Source organism: Phyllostomus hastatus, unplaced genomic scaffold (assembly GCF_019186645.2).
Source record: "Phyllostomus hastatus isolate PE091 unplaced genomic scaffold, TTU_PhHast_1.1 phas_scaffold_78, whole genome shotgun sequence".
NCBI classification, from domain to species: domain Eukaryota; kingdom Metazoa; phylum Chordata; class Mammalia; order Chiroptera; family Phyllostomidae; genus Phyllostomus; species Phyllostomus hastatus.
The window spans coordinates 19,748,191-19,763,693 of NW_025334041.1; the positions used below are offsets into that span (position 1 = coordinate 19,748,191).

At 37.5% G+C, this 15,503-nt stretch overlaps 1 protein-coding gene across 1 annotated transcript in view; it reads left to right on the top strand.

Moving 5' to 3' along the window:
• The window catches only part of ANKMY2 (ankyrin repeat and MYND domain containing 2), a 33,402-nt gene that overhangs the window by 12,883 nt on the left and 5,016 nt on the right, over nucleotides 1-15,503 (top strand). Inside the window, exons 4-7 of the mRNA XM_045828344.1 lie at nucleotides 136-234; nucleotides 6,286-6,446; nucleotides 11,096-11,310; nucleotides 12,074-12,209. Coding sequence (XP_045684300.1) covers nucleotides 136-234; nucleotides 6,286-6,446; nucleotides 11,096-11,310; nucleotides 12,074-12,209 — 611 coding nt within the window. The remainder of the gene's footprint in view (nucleotides 1-135; nucleotides 235-6,285; nucleotides 6,447-11,095; nucleotides 11,311-12,073; nucleotides 12,210-15,503) is intronic.

Below are 15,503 nucleotides of genomic sequence, written 5' to 3' on the forward strand. Positions count from 1 at the left end.
TACAAAAAGTGAAAATATCCATAAGAGAAAAACCTAAAAGTCCATGGGGACAAAAGGGTATAGATAATTTGATAGCAGGTATTTGAATTGCACATTCCTTAATATTAACAAATGTGTTCCCTGTAAAAACCCTAGGTAATAAAGACATCACATGGGTAATGTTGGAAGCTGGTGCCGAGACGGATGTTGTTAATTCAGTAGGAAGAACAGCAGCTCAGATGGCAGCCTTTGTGGGTGAGTTATTTTATGATAGTTTTGCATGAGGTTATAGTCAAACTTTCCTCAGTATAAAGAATACCACTTTGCTTCTCAAAGAAGAAAAACTGTTATGTTTATTTTTTTAAAAATGTGTACAGTCCACCATGTTTTGTCTACTGTAATGAAATACCCAGACACTTTGGAGAAAAGGAGCGAACTGTCTTGAATGTCTACTTTGTGAGAGACAAAGAAGGGTGGGGCTGTTTTAGTTGCGGCCGAGTGCTTTGCCTGAGTATATTTTACTGTGCTGAGAGAAGTGGTTAAACCTAATGTTGGAGAACATGAACTGGAGGCCGCAGTCCTTAGTTTAAATTCTGGCTGTGCCACTCAAGAGCATCTCAGTTAATGACTCTGACCTTCGGTGTCCTCGTTGTAATGTGTTTACATGGTTATTGAAGGGATTAAATGAGATGATAGGCTTTACAAGTACACTAAATAAATGCCATCAGTTACTGTTGTTAATAATAATTTCAATAAAGTGATTCTTTCATAGGAAGGAGCCGTAATAATATAATATACAGCTGCTTCACTATCAACCTCATCAACCACAAATGTTATTGTGTGTGCCCAATGTTTCTTGGTGTGTTAATCCTGTACATAATGTAGAGGGTTTAGAAGAGAGTGGGAGTGAATATTTGATCATTGGTATTTTGGCCACACTAAATTGGCAGTTAGCAGAGTCCATCGAAAAGCTATAAACATCTGATACGTTGGGAGTGCAGTAAGTGGCCTTGTGGGGACTGATAATTCATTGGACGAGTACTGGACATTCACAACCTGTATACCAAGCATCACTCTACATGCTTTGTTACACTGGTGAACTAGACAGAGGCTCCTCATGTGCTCATGGCACTTGAAACTAATAGCAATGATGGACATTGTGAAATAGTATCAACCAAGGGACTGCTTAAGAGTTCCATAGATATATGTCAGAGAAGGACCTCCTGTCCTTATTCCAAGGGGGTTTCAAGAAAAATAACATTTAAGCTGGGAATTAGTCAGGATATGGGTTATTGTAACTATATATTTTGTTAAATTTTGCTATCAGATTATCTTAAAACTACTAGTAGCTGCCTTTGATTATGTCGGTCACTGACTCACTTTATGACAGCTCTGTGAGAGCAGATACTATTTTAATTCATTTTCAGGCGGATTTGAGAAAGGTATGGCCTTGCTTTGCACACTTCAGAGAAGTGTTTATCTCTCATAGTTAATAGGGCTTCCCTGGTTGCCCCCAACACACTTCAAAGATAATTACAAGGGTATCAGTACAGTGAGAAAAGGACACTGAACTGGGAATCTTGCAGTTTGCATTTTAGTTCATGTCTGCTGCTAATTCGTTCTAAGCTCATAGGCAGATAGATCCCTTCACTTTCAGGGGGCTCGGTGTTCAGACCTGTGCCACGAAGCCGGGGAATAAGATGGTCTGAGGTTCTGTTTGACCCTGCAAGTTTTCATGACGCCCACGATGTAACAGAATAGAGCTCAGAGAGCAGTTAGGTGACTTCTGGCAGATCACAGGGCTGGGAGTGGAGGAGCCTCTTCTTTTAACCGTTAACACAGGGTTCTTTTCTTTTTCTTATCAGGATTATATTAATAAAAATCTAAGGTAGAAATTATCGACAATCCCATCCTAAAATAAGAAATGTTTTCATTGCATTTTAATCTACTTAGACTAATTTCATAAAAAATTACACCCTTTCATTTGACATTATCTTTTACAATATAGTATACTTTTTAAAATGCACTTTCCCCTTTTTATCCCCTCAAGCTGAACAGCATATACACATATCTGCACCCATGTATAAGATTTGTATCTTTTAAAAATGTGACCATGCAGATATATTCTTTGTAACTTGTTTTCTTTTTTCACCAGTATGCTGTGGGAGTCCCTCCATCTTACTGGTATAAATAAATTCAGTTATTTCAACAGTCGCCTAATACTCCGTGATATAGACGTACTGCAGTTCACTTAGATGTTCCCTAGATTTTAGATTTTTAAGAATCACTTCACTATAAATTATGTAATAAAGATCCTTGATCTTACATTTTTGCATGGTTGTGCATTAATATCTGTAACACATGGTCCAAGATAAAAACTCACTGAGATACAGGGTGGGGTGTGTTTTTTTAGTTTTAATGTAAGCCTGGATTACATTAAAACTATAAAAGGGCACAGATAGCCGTTTACATGGCCATTAACCTCCTCGTTGGAGCTGGGCATTTCATGGTTTCATTTTTGGCTAACCTGAGAGTTGAAAAGATGCTACATTGTGAATTTGCTTTTTGATTATTAGTGAAAGTGAGCTCTTGTTGGTCCTTTGTATTTTCTTTTCCGTGGATGTCTGCTTTTATTTGTTACTCATTTTGTCTTTCTGTTGTCTCATTGCTTTGAGGAGCTTTATGCAAATTATGGATGCTAACCCTTTGTTTATCAAATGTGTCTCAAATGTTTTATGTCACTCTTCTTTTTCTTTTGATTTTACGGGGATTTTTGCCATAGAAAATTTATTAAGTAATCATAGCTTTTCTTTTACCTTCTGTGTTTCTTGTCTTGTTAAAAGAGATCTTCTTGATCATGGGTTCAATAAATATTCTAAATATCCTTCAAATTAAAAACATTTTTTGTACTTTGAAAATTTATTATTTTAGAGTTCATTTCCCCACGGATATTTAGTTAACTGTGATAGCACCACTTATTAAACCACTCAGTATTTTCCCACTGAATTGAAATATCACTTTTGTGGTGAGTTAAATTGTTTTGTAAGCTGATATCTATTTCTGGACCCAGTATTCTCTTCCGAAGATGTTTGTCTCTGTAGTGATGCCATATGGTTTGAGCTCATTGACTTTAAAGTAAAGCAAGTGCCCTCTCAGTCCTTCCTCTTCCAATGGAATCCTCTTTCCCAAATCCTTCTCAGTTCCTGGGAGACTTTTAGTAAGTGGTTATGTAAATTATATACAGCGAACTATGTGATGTTAAGACTTCCCATCCAAAACCATGATACGCCTTTATGTTTTTTTAACTTGTTTTTGGTCCTTCAATATTTATTGTATTCCTTTTCATCAGTCCTTTCCTTTAAAATTCATATAAATAAAGCTACCTTCTTTAAAAATTTATTTCTAAGTAATTGGTAGTTCTTGTCCATATTGTAAGGAGAATTCCCACCGCCACCTCCACACTCTGTCATTTCTAGTTGGTTATGGGTAATAAAGAGAAAGCTATTGATTTTTTTTTTTGCTTGTCATTTTAATTAGAGTTTCCTGGGTTTTATAGCTATTCAATTTTATTTTCTATTTGCATTAGCTTCAGGCTTCAAAGTAACAAGAAATAATAATAGTGATAATTGGTGTGTATTATCTTTTTAACAGAAATATTTTCAGCTTTTCCTTTTTATTATGATACTGCTCTTGGTTTCATCATTGTATAAACATGCCACTTTGTCTTAATTTTTAGTTCTATCTTTGTCTGATGTTATGACCATTGCTGATTTGTTTTTAGGATTTTGTCAGTAATCTCTTTGCCCTTTCCTTTATTTTCAGTTTTTATCATTTCATTTTTATAGTGTAACTACTATTATACCTATATATTTATAAATATATAGGTGGGTGCTATTTTATAACCCAAAAGATACTCTGTTTTAAAAGGTATTTATTCAGCTTACGCCGATTTCACGTAATTACTAATAAACTTGGTGGCACTGTTTCTCTTTTACTTCAGTGTTTCACCCTTTATTTTACCTGGTGGTTGTGTGTGTGTGTGTGTGTGTGTGTGTGTTTTCTCCATGTGACCTGGTGGTTGTGTGTGTGTGTGTGTGTGTGTTTTCTTCATGTGATTGGCCTGGTCATGTTCGAGTGCATTTTATTTCTCCTTTTATCAACTGGAACAACCAAGAACGTTTTTCCATTCCACCAGTGCGTACTTTCCCATCCCCAACACTCCCATGGTTCCCAGTTACCATCTAACAACAAGAACACAACTGGACCCTGTGTCCTGCCCCCAAAGCCCTGATTTGCCCGTTGAACCATCCCAACAACAGCAAAACCTTATAATTCATTTATTTCTTCACATCCTCTGTTCTGGTTTTTTAGGCAACAGGCCTTTTCTTTCCTACTGCATCACTACCACTAGCTGTGGACTTGCTGAGCGTTTAGTATTTTTAGTAACGATGTGTTATTAGTGTGTACCGCTTGGCGTATTCTCTCTCAGTAACCCTCGTGGTCAGTAGTGTGATTCTTCAGCCATGCTGTCCACACCGTTCTGATCGTCTCTGAGCCCGGGGGCTCTTGTTCTCCAGTGTCCCCTCTCTCCTTGCTCCGTCTTCAGATCTCTGTTCTCCTTTAGGTTTTAGTGACAGGACCTTCTCAGATGGTGTGTAGGTTGTGTATTGTCAGAAACTCATCATAACCAAAACTGTCTTTCTGACTGGAGAATGAGTCATATCTTGGCTAGTTTCAGGGTTCATGTATCACTGTTCTTTTCTTGCAATCACATGTAGGAGTTACTCCACAGTTTTCCTAATCCGGGTTTTGCAAATAGAATTTGATTTATTTTTCTTTATAAACTTTTCAATTCTCATTGTGGAAGCCTGTTTCAATTTCAGTTTATCTGTGGAAGAAAAAAATCTTCTAGGCTCTGTCTAGGTATGTACATATTCTCATTAATCTTACCCAGGTCTGACTCAGTGAGCCCATTCAATTTAGAAGACTCGAGTCCAAGTGATAGTAATACAGGAGCAAAACGGTACACTGGTTCTCCCCACTCCCAGCATTTATTCTCTGTATTAATAGTACTGCTTTATTCATATGTATTCAGAATTTATAAGTTAACCAATAAAACTAATAGTTTTTATTATAAAATTTAAATCTAAAGTAAAAATTTATATTTATAATGATAAACTTTAAATATATATCTCTAATATAAATTAGTAGCAGATTAGTTAAGATAAAATAACAAAATCTAAGCTGATTAATGTAACCTAAAATTAAAGAGATTAATCTTGTGAAAAGTAAAGTAATATTTTTTTCCTTCTCACCAAGGTAAAATCTTAAGAAACCTCTAGTTCTGTGACAGTGCTGTTATATAACCAGTACTTTTATGTAAAAATAATTTCAACTGCTAACAGGGCTGTTTCTGACTATACTGTTGGGACTGAAGAGAAGATAGAGTTACATGCTAATTCTTCATTTTTCTCTCACCCCATCAAATCTTCTTATGTCTATTTTGATATTTTTTGGTGCTCCTTTACAACACCTTTCTTTTAGAACCATTTTTACCATTAGATAATGGCTTAGAGAAGTTTCACAGGAATCTACGAGAAGCCATAATGTAGATTCCTGGCTTATGGGAGCAAAAGCTTTTCTCACATTTCATGGGAGTGGAGATTAGTTTACTAATATGAATGCTAATTATAATGATAAAAAAAGTTCTATAGAATAAATTGAAATTCTGTATAAAGAAAGCCAGATGTCACAGTCAGGGTACATGCCTGGGTTGCAGGCCATGATCCCCAGCAACTGCACACTGATGTTTCTCTCTCTCTCTTTCTTCCTCCCTTCCCTCTCTAAAAATAAATAAATAAAATCTTTTAAAAAAAATTGCCGTGCCTGCTGAATTTTCTTAAAAAAAAAAAAAAAGAAAGAAAGCCAGATGTGATTAGGGAATAATGACCATCATTTATGTAGGGGTGGAAGAAGAAAAATTTAAATTACAAGCAACCTTTGTAAAATATTTTGGGTAAAAAATTATAAATCGAATATTGCTTTTTTTGTAATCCACATAATTTTCATACATATTAGGATTCTGTGTCTTTAAAAAGAGATTATTTCTTGACTTCCCAAAGCGTGCTGGAAAATGTTCCCCCACACCTTTTACCCTTCTTCCTCCTCTGCTCTCCTTTCTTGAAAATTAAAGGTGTTGATGTATGTTTCCTTGCTCCTTGAAAATGGAACAACATAATACAAAAAATTGGAAAATGTCTTATTGTGAATAACAACATAACAAACTTCCTATTTGTTTGTTAAAAGGTCAACATGATTGTGTAACTGTCATCAACAATTTCTTTCCTCGAGAGAGACTGGATTATTACACTAAGCCCCAGGGACTGGACAAAGAGCCGAAACTGCCCCCAAAGCTGGCAGGCCCGCTGCACAAAATTATCACCATGACAAATCTTCATCCTGTCAAGGTAGTGTAGTCTTTATTGTCTTTGCTTTATATTTAAATATTGCTTTTGAGTCTAAACTGCTCTTATTATATAGGATCATAACTATCTCAGGTTGGGTTTTGTAAATGCAGAGCTTGCAGTGGGCTCTCTCAATTCGGTCGATGCAGTGGAGGAGTGCTGTCATTTGGAACGTGGAACAGAGTAAGGGACGCAGACTAGAGAAGAAGAAAAGCTAGGTGAAGAGGTGGATTCAGCTGAAGCCTAGCTGCCGCTTGATCTCCCAGGGAGATCCACACTGTTGATGGCTCCAGAGAGGCAAGGCAGCCAGGCTTTCGTATCAGCGTTGGCTGAGGCCTGTCCCCAGAGTGAAAGGACAGTGCCAGGTCAGGTGGCTCCCTTTGGATGAAGGCAGTTTCCTGGGGAAGGAGGCGGCTCTGAGCCCATTGCAGCCAACACTCCCAGCAGTGGCAGTGTGTGCACAGGCCTGGTGCAGAGCATTTGGTTGGGGCACCAGTAGCATCTGCTCTAAGAACTGTGCTTCTACGGAGTGTTCTGAAATGTAATCATGGACACGGTTGTAAATGTAAGCAGCTCTTTGATGGCGTTAAGCAATATAGCTTTTCCAGTATGTAGTCAAAACACACAGATTTTTGAACTTTGTAGACCAACCCAGAAGTTCAAATAACTTAACTGGGAAACTTCAAGAGCTGTTCTGAACTATTTTCATAGCTATTTAGTTCATATTTTATGTGCAGACTTTTTGTTTGTTTATAAAATAAATTTTAATCAAGCCAAAGGAATATAATTTCTTTAATGAGTGATTACAGAAAACTGCATGTGTACTACAATGATGCTGTCTTTTATCACATTTCAATGTCTGTTATAGTCTTCATTCATAATGTATAGATTTGATAGTAATTCAGAGCTGTTTGGTGAACGGGATAGTAACTTGGGTCAAAAATTGAGATTTTCCCTTAATACAAGATGTTGTTATAATGCAGTTAAATAGATTTCCTTAGAAGCCTATTAAAAAAAATCTGTGGAGTATACTGAATACCATTAAAATAAGTGGACAATTCTGATAAACTCCTGATGGTGCACACTCATTTGAGTTTACAAAGTTCCAACCAAAGTGGGTAGGTTTGAGGGTAGGAGGTGGGGATGGGTGGGGTGGGGTGGTGTGGCGGGGTGAAAATGGAGACAACTGTACTGGCACAACGATAAAAAATATGAAGTTCTAAATTATATGTAATCTTAGTACTTTATTGATGTATCCCTATGCGTGTAGTCTTTGAAACTAAAAAAAAACACAAATGATCAAAAAAATACTATATTTTGCCATGTATAATGCACTCTTTTTTGCCCAAATTTGTGAGGGAAAAATAAAGATATACATTATACATGGGTAGTATTAATTCTGTATCTATATAAATGTTTTTAATTCTTTTATTTATGCTTAATGCATTAAAAGTGTAACTCTAGAAAGCAGTAATGATATCCATATGCAAAATAATAATCTGGAATACAATAATCAGTTTTATTACTAAATATAAATAAATTGAATTAAAAAATTAAAAGATTTTTTTCCTGAAAGTTTGGGTCAAAAATGTGGGTGTACATTATTCATAGGAGCACATTATACCCAGCAAATGGTACCTTCCGTGTGACCCTATATCGAGATTAGTTTTCTGGGCCATCGAGAGGAGACAGACTAGCAGATCTTTCCCATAAGACAGACAAGTAGAGTCTATGCTGTTTTTATTTTTCAAAACTCAAATGTTTTACTTAACATTCTGAAAAAACCACTAGAGGCAAACTTGTGATCCTAAGTGGGCCAGAAAGAAATTCAGCTGTGAATCACATGTTTGTATTTCTAGCGGAGATTATATGGGACTTAGAATCTAACCTTTAGAAAATATTTAGCCTCTTCTGTAGTAGTAATTCTTGTCCTCCCAGCACAGAGGGAAAGACAGGACCCCTATAAATAGCAGCAAGCGCGCCTCCATGGCACTCTTTCTTAGGAGGGGCAGACAGGGGTGAGAAGTCGGGATTTTTCCTAGGGATACGTATTTCTCTATGCAGAGGATGTGTGTGGTTTCACAAAGCCCTTGTTGTTACCCCTCTAGCCGGAGCATTACTGGATATTCTGGTTTAGACTGATTTGAAGAAGTTTCTGCATTTTTCTGATTCACTGTCTTTTATATCTGTGTTTCTACTCCTTGAGATCACAGTAATGTCAGTTATTGCAGTAATTGAGTCTGTAGAGTAACTTTTGATGTTTACATGGGGCCTAGTTTCTCAGGGTTAAATGTCCTAAGAATTATGGTACCTTCAATTATTTTGAGTAAATAAGATTAAGGACATGTTTATACAGGCAATAAATTACAAAGACATATAAACTGAAATAACCTATTATAGTTTTTAGAGTACTTGATCTCACAAGAGCTGCTATTCTATGGTTATAGTAACTTCCTTTAGGAACAGACCTTCATTTTGTAGGCATAAATGGTCTATTCACTTGAAAACCTTTCCTTTACTCACAGTTTGATTAAAAGCTGCCCAGTTGCCTTTGAGGTGGACCATTTTCATTACTTTACCCCTTTTCAAGCTGGCGTCAGTCTTCCTAGGGAGCATTATAAAAAATGTAATTAACAGCCATTCCATAAAGCTAAAGACCTTTAAAAATGCACACAGAAATCCTCCTCAATACACAATTCATCTGTTCCTACAGTGCACCTGACATAGCTGTGTTTGAGTCGAGGTCAAGTGGCTGCTGTAGAAATAAGAATGTTTGTTCTAAACAGGGACTTGGGGGATTGAGCTGCTGCCCAGCATACAGAGGTTAGAGAGGAGAAAATCACACCCTCTCCCTCTCGCGCACACACACACAAGACGACAGAGGGGCTCCAAGTGGTCCGAAGGCAGATGTGTGCAAACGATCCCGGGTTTGATTGTCAACATGGTCTTTAAGCCCAGAATTGTTCGTTTAGTAATTTTTTAAAAATGAAAAGAACTCAAAATGCCACTGTATAAATATATTCTAAGCTAGCTGTTCTCTGGGAGGTGAGATACATCTGGCTTTCAGACCTACAAGGATATATTTATTTTTCCTTAATAATTATAATAAGGATTTTCTTCATATTGTATTACTTTATAATGTTGCAGAGCTTAAAGGAAGGAAAGTAGTTCAAATATTATCATTTTGTGTGCAGCTATATAACTGTTTCTGTAAGCTCATGGTTTAGCTGTGTTGACGTAACCTTTTGTATGTATTGCTGTATATTATAAAAGAAATAAGGTCTAATTTCTTGACAAACGAAATATCATTAATCTGAGTTCTATTTGAGATTTTTTGAGGATGTTAAACTTGTAAGTTTAAGATCCTATGCTTTGATTATAAATGCTGCATACTAAAATATTGAACAAACAGCTTCAAATGATTATAATTGACTGCAGAAATATAAATGGCTAATTAATAACTCTTCACTACCACAGTTAATTTTTGATATGTTATGGTAGGGAAAGTTGTCAACAAATTTATCACCGGTGATTCTGATTGTACTTAGTTCATGAAGTCTAGTAATTTATTATTGAGTGCTATATTTTAAGCAAAACACAACATTATATATCAATCCAGGAGTCTCAAAAATAAGTAAAACTTATATTTTAATTTCACAAGAACACTAGTCTACATAAAACTTCCAAGTAGGAGACTAGGCTTATGTTTTATGTAAATTAACAAGTTTTCTTTTTTTATGTCTAAAGAAAAGGATCTAATTCATGCACTCTGCTACCTGTGGTTCCCCAACATTTACGTTACCCAGGATGGGTATTTAGCTGTGACACACTGGTTAACAAATACTGGCTTTCTGCTCTGTGCATACAGTCGTGCCCAGGGTACGCACATTTTACATTACTGTTATGTCACTGGAACTTTACAGCTGTCCTATGCAGACCTACCGCAGGTAATCTACCCTATAACAAATCCAGTAAAAAGGAAATATGCCTCACTAGTTTAATTTGTGCATATATGGGAAATTTGGGACTCATAATGCTTCACATTTAATAGTTCTAATATTTTTCCTTATAAAGCTATTTTTGCATTTCTCTTTGATCTATTTTCATTACTATGGATGATTAGAACATATTAGGAAATTTCCACAGAGAAATATAATCAGAAAGTAATGCACCTTTTATTTTTAGACTTATTTCTATAAAAATCTAATTTCTTTATATATATTCTCAATTCTCAATAAGAATTGAGAGGTGTAGTTCTTCTAGCCATGAAATTCTAAAGCTCAGTAATGTTAACTAAAAGTAATGATAGCTCATTGATTGGATTCTGTACATAAAGGGCATGCAAATATGTCATCTTTTTCTTTAGTCAAAGTACTTTTAACAATAGAGATACTAAAACCATGACTCTTGAGTAGCCAGCTCAACACCCTGGTTCAGCTAGATGGCAGATCATGTGATACTTTGACGTAGAGTTCCAAGAGATTCCACAATATAGGGTCCCTCTGTATTCGTTTTGTAACCCTGACTAAGGCCATTTGCATTCTAATTTGAATTAAGATAGTAATCTTTTAAAATCAACTGAAACTAACTGCCTAATTTTTATATGGAAAAGTCTCTCATGGAATTCCTAAGCTCACTAGAATTTCTTCTAGATTGTGATGCTTATAAATGAGAATCCTCTGCTGGCAGAAGAAGCAGCTCTGAATAAATGCTACAGGGTGATGGATTTGATTTGTGAGAAGTGTATGAAGCAAAGAGACATGAATGAAGTATTGGCTGTGAAAATGCATTACATCAGCTGTATCTTTCAGAAATGTATTACCTTCTTAAAAGATGGAGAGAATAAACTGGACACTCTGATCAAAAGGTACTGTTTTTACCATGTCATGTGTAAAATACAGTCAAATGGATAATGTTTTATTATATGAAGCCTTGTTATATGTTAAAATATAAGTATTTTAGCAGCAGTTGTTACAGTTGGGATCACATTCAGTCTGTAAGAAACAAGAATAATTTTGTACTTAGACTGTGGACTGGTTATTCTGTTCCGTACTCTTTGTAATGTTGGTAGCCCCAGTTCCAGGTGAGGACTGAGGTTGCAGAGGTTAAGGAGTGTGCATAAGATCATGCACCTAGGGAGTGGCCCAAGACCAAAAGTGAGGACAGGCATGCTATGCCACAGGTGGCTGTTCTAGATTCATAACGGCACTCAGTGTGTCTCTGTCACTGCACCTGGGACAGCTGTGTGTTACCTTTGTTCTCTGCTCAGGAGGGACCAAATTCTCCTCCAGTTTTACTGAGAAAAGTGAACTAAGTTGGAAGGGTGTGACTTGGTGAGAGTTTTCATTCTTTGTACAAATAACTGACCTGGTAATAAGTAACTAGCTAATCTGATAACAGTGTTTAGTGTGTTTTAGGGCAGGGGTCACTTTTATAAGTACCTCTCCAGGCTGTAAACCTGATAACGCCTGGCCTACACAAGGGAGACCAGCAGTTTGAATTGAGTCTAATCATCATGATTTGAAAAAACAGTGAAAATCTTAAATAGCCAAGAAGAAACTACTAACAGTTCATGGAGAGGAAATGCTTAGTGACTCAACTCCAGTTACGTTTTTAAAACTACCTTTCAGCCTGTTGAAAGGCCGACCCTCTGACGGCTTTCTGGTGTATCAGGAAAAGCTCATCAGAGAGAGTATCAGGAAATTCCCCTACTGCGAAGCCACCCTCCTGCAGCAGCTGGTGCGCAGCATCGCCCCCGTGGAAATCGTAAGCTCTTGGTCACTCGGTTACCTCTGTCGGGGAGACCTCGTTAGCATGTCGTGTGCGGTTAAAGACACATTCTCACGTTCTCTTCAGCAGTAGTGATTTAATAAAGGGAATAACTTATCTTAGAAAAATTTCAAGAACAGATGTGGACAGGTCTGCCTGCTAACCCTGTTTCTGTTTATCCTCCTCTTCTTCCATTTATGGGGCTCGTGGTTCAGTAAACAGTATTTCCCTGTGTCGGAATGTAGATGGTTCCAGTGAAAACAGGCATTTTTAAATACCTGTGTGAACCTGTAAAGGTGGGGACACATCTGCTACGTAATACAGATGCACACACGTTCACTTGTAGCTTGTGAAAAACCAGCACCACGCCCTGCACTAGGTGAAGGCAGGCATTGGACGTCTAGGAGGGTGGGTTTGGTCAGCGGAGATGTGGAGGGGTGAGTCGTGGCTCATTGTATGTGCTGATAAACAATCTCAAAGTACATTCCAGCTTCTTATATTCCACCTACTGCCTCTGACTTTATACCCGTTCCATTCTTAAAAAGAAATCTATTTATTCTTCACAGCTATGGGGAGTAAATTTTAACTTTATTTTCTATTCTTTAAATTACTTAGTGCCCTATTGTCGTATATTTATTTCAGCAGCATTTCATAACACACTCCCTGCCTTCACTATTTTGAATAGTTTTCTGTTCACCTTCTCTATACATCATGCTGATAAATTTCAATCAAAGACCTTATCAGCTTTTGTCTGTGAGGCCAGAAATTGATCCTGACACTAGTCCTGTCCATGGCTCCCTCCCTTCCTCTGGCAACGCCAGCCCTTCTCTGCCATCCCTACGGTGCTGTATCATTCTCAGTGTGAACATCAGGACTAGGAATGGGCTCCAGGTGATCCTTTATACAGTAAGACTTCACCTGTTCAGAACCATGAAATACGAAAGAGCTGAGCAGACAAGGTGACCTCAGGAAGTTCATGCATTGATCTGTGCATGAAGACCTCTCCATGATTTCCCATAGAGATCTTTCACCCCTTCTAATACGCTTGGCTACTTAACGTTTAAGCTTTTGGAAAATTAAAGTTAGCAAATTATGGGTCTGGTTTATTAATTATGAATGTGTTGGCTGTACTTACCAAACTCCAGCCAACCGTGAATTCAATAAATAAGGGTTTAATTATTTATTTATTATATTCAGAAGCCCCAAAATAGGCAGACCACATCTGGCACAATGCCTCAAAAATAAATGGATTAGGGACCCAAACATTCTCCTTCTCAATATTCTTTAGCCGGATAGATTTTCATACTCATGCGGATGAGCTCATGGTTGCAAGGCGTCTGCTGCTTTTCCTCCAAGCTCACATTGCTACCCCAGGCGGGCGGAAAGGGAAAGGGCTCTATAGCTGGGAAACACGAGCTCCCAGAAACCCACTGCCTGTGCTGCATGACTACTCTTAGCTGCTCGGGCATCTGGGAAACTGTATTTTTGGCTGGTCTAAACACTGGTGTTCTGAACAAAATTATGCTTCTATTAGGGAAGTGGGGGAAATGGCTATCAGAGAAACAGCTAACAATGGCTGCTACAGGGCATTTCCACCATTAACATGTGGTAGTTGACATTCTGCATTCAAGGGGGAAAACAGAACTAAAAATAGTATCCCAAAGTACTTTAAAAAAAGTTAAAGCAGATCAGTGTAGAGGTCAACAATTCATCATCTTAGTCCTGCGTCATAGAATAATGTGCTTAGAGTTTATGGAGTGTGATTGTTCGTCCTCGTGATCTGAGTCATTGAGGGAAGGTTTATTAATAAAGATAAAGTAGGATTTAATTCATTTTAGAGAAATTTCTGTTTAAAAATTTTTGTTCTTTAAGAGTTACCTATTCTGCTTTGTGGAAAACTTTGTGTGGAAGGCTTGTGGTTTTGAGTCTCCCAGACAGCCGCTGTTTACCTCCTGATGTGATACTGCAAGTTCATGAGCCTTGAAGCAATGCTAACCTTTTCCCATAACGTGGCCATTCTCTGGCTAGGCCTGTCTGACAGTGCTGGTGCCAGGGCCTACTGCAGAGGGGTTTTTTTTATTTTAATTTTTTATTTAAAAATATTTTTTATCCTTACCTGAAGATATGTGGATATGTTTATTGATTTTTTTTTTTTTTTTTAGAGAAAGGTGGGGGGAAAGGAAATGTCGTTGTGAGGGAGAAACACCAATCTGTTGCCTCCCATACACACCCGTATGCGTTGACCCGTATACCAGGGTCAAACCCTGGTGTGCAGGTCAGTGCTCCAGCCAGCGGAGCCACCTGGCCAGGGCTGCAGCAGAGGTTTTGATTCCCTCGGCTTCGTGTGGAATTCTGGCTTCTGTCTGTCACAAAGTTCAACAGGAAGTGTGAGGCCTTGCTTCAGCCTTCGATTATACTGTTAACGCTGCTTCGCTTTATCACTTCAAAGTGTAGATTTTAACTTCTGGAAGGTTGGGTAATGTCTCTGATTTTGTAGGATACATTGAATAATACAGTGTCTTGTTTGTTTCTAGGCTGAATGTCTTCCATAGGTGGAGCTTTGGTACCTAAAGAGATTCTTATTTAACAAAGTAGATGACGAGACTTCATAGAGCAAGAGAGAGTTCTTGTCATGCAGCAGGGATGAGAAGATTCCGTGTGGTTGCTTAGCTGCATCATCAGTTGTTTTCTGAAGCAACAGTTCACATTAACAGCTATGCTTCCAGCAAAATAGCCTTTAGTTTTATCTTTGTCTACATCTGTGAGAATGTTAAAGTGTTCTCACTCCCACAAACATTCCATTTTGAGGGAAGAGTTCGAATGTGTTTCAGTCAATTTTGTGAAAAAATATTTGAACATTGAAGTGTAATTGTTATGAATCTTTGAATATATTCTAATCTGTGGATTTGTGGACCAGATTATTGTGTGATCCAGTACTCTACTGCTGAGGCAAAAAAAAAAAAAAATTTACATAGATTAGTAAGTATTTAGTGTAACATTAAGTACCACTGATTCTCAAACTTTTGGTATGTTTCAGAGTTACCTGTAATAAGCAGGTGCGCAGACCACCATATCCTCAGAGATTCTAATTTAGGAGGTGTGGGATGGCGGACTGGTCTGAGCTGTGAACAAACTCTCTGATACAGACCGTCATTTGAGCACAGCTGCTTCGTTCCTGGTACAAGACAGTGACTTAAATAACTAGTATCTGAGGTTTCATTTCCCTGATTTGTTTCACCATTATACTATCTTCATTCCAAAGGAGGATTCTTAGCACTTTAATATGAAAGG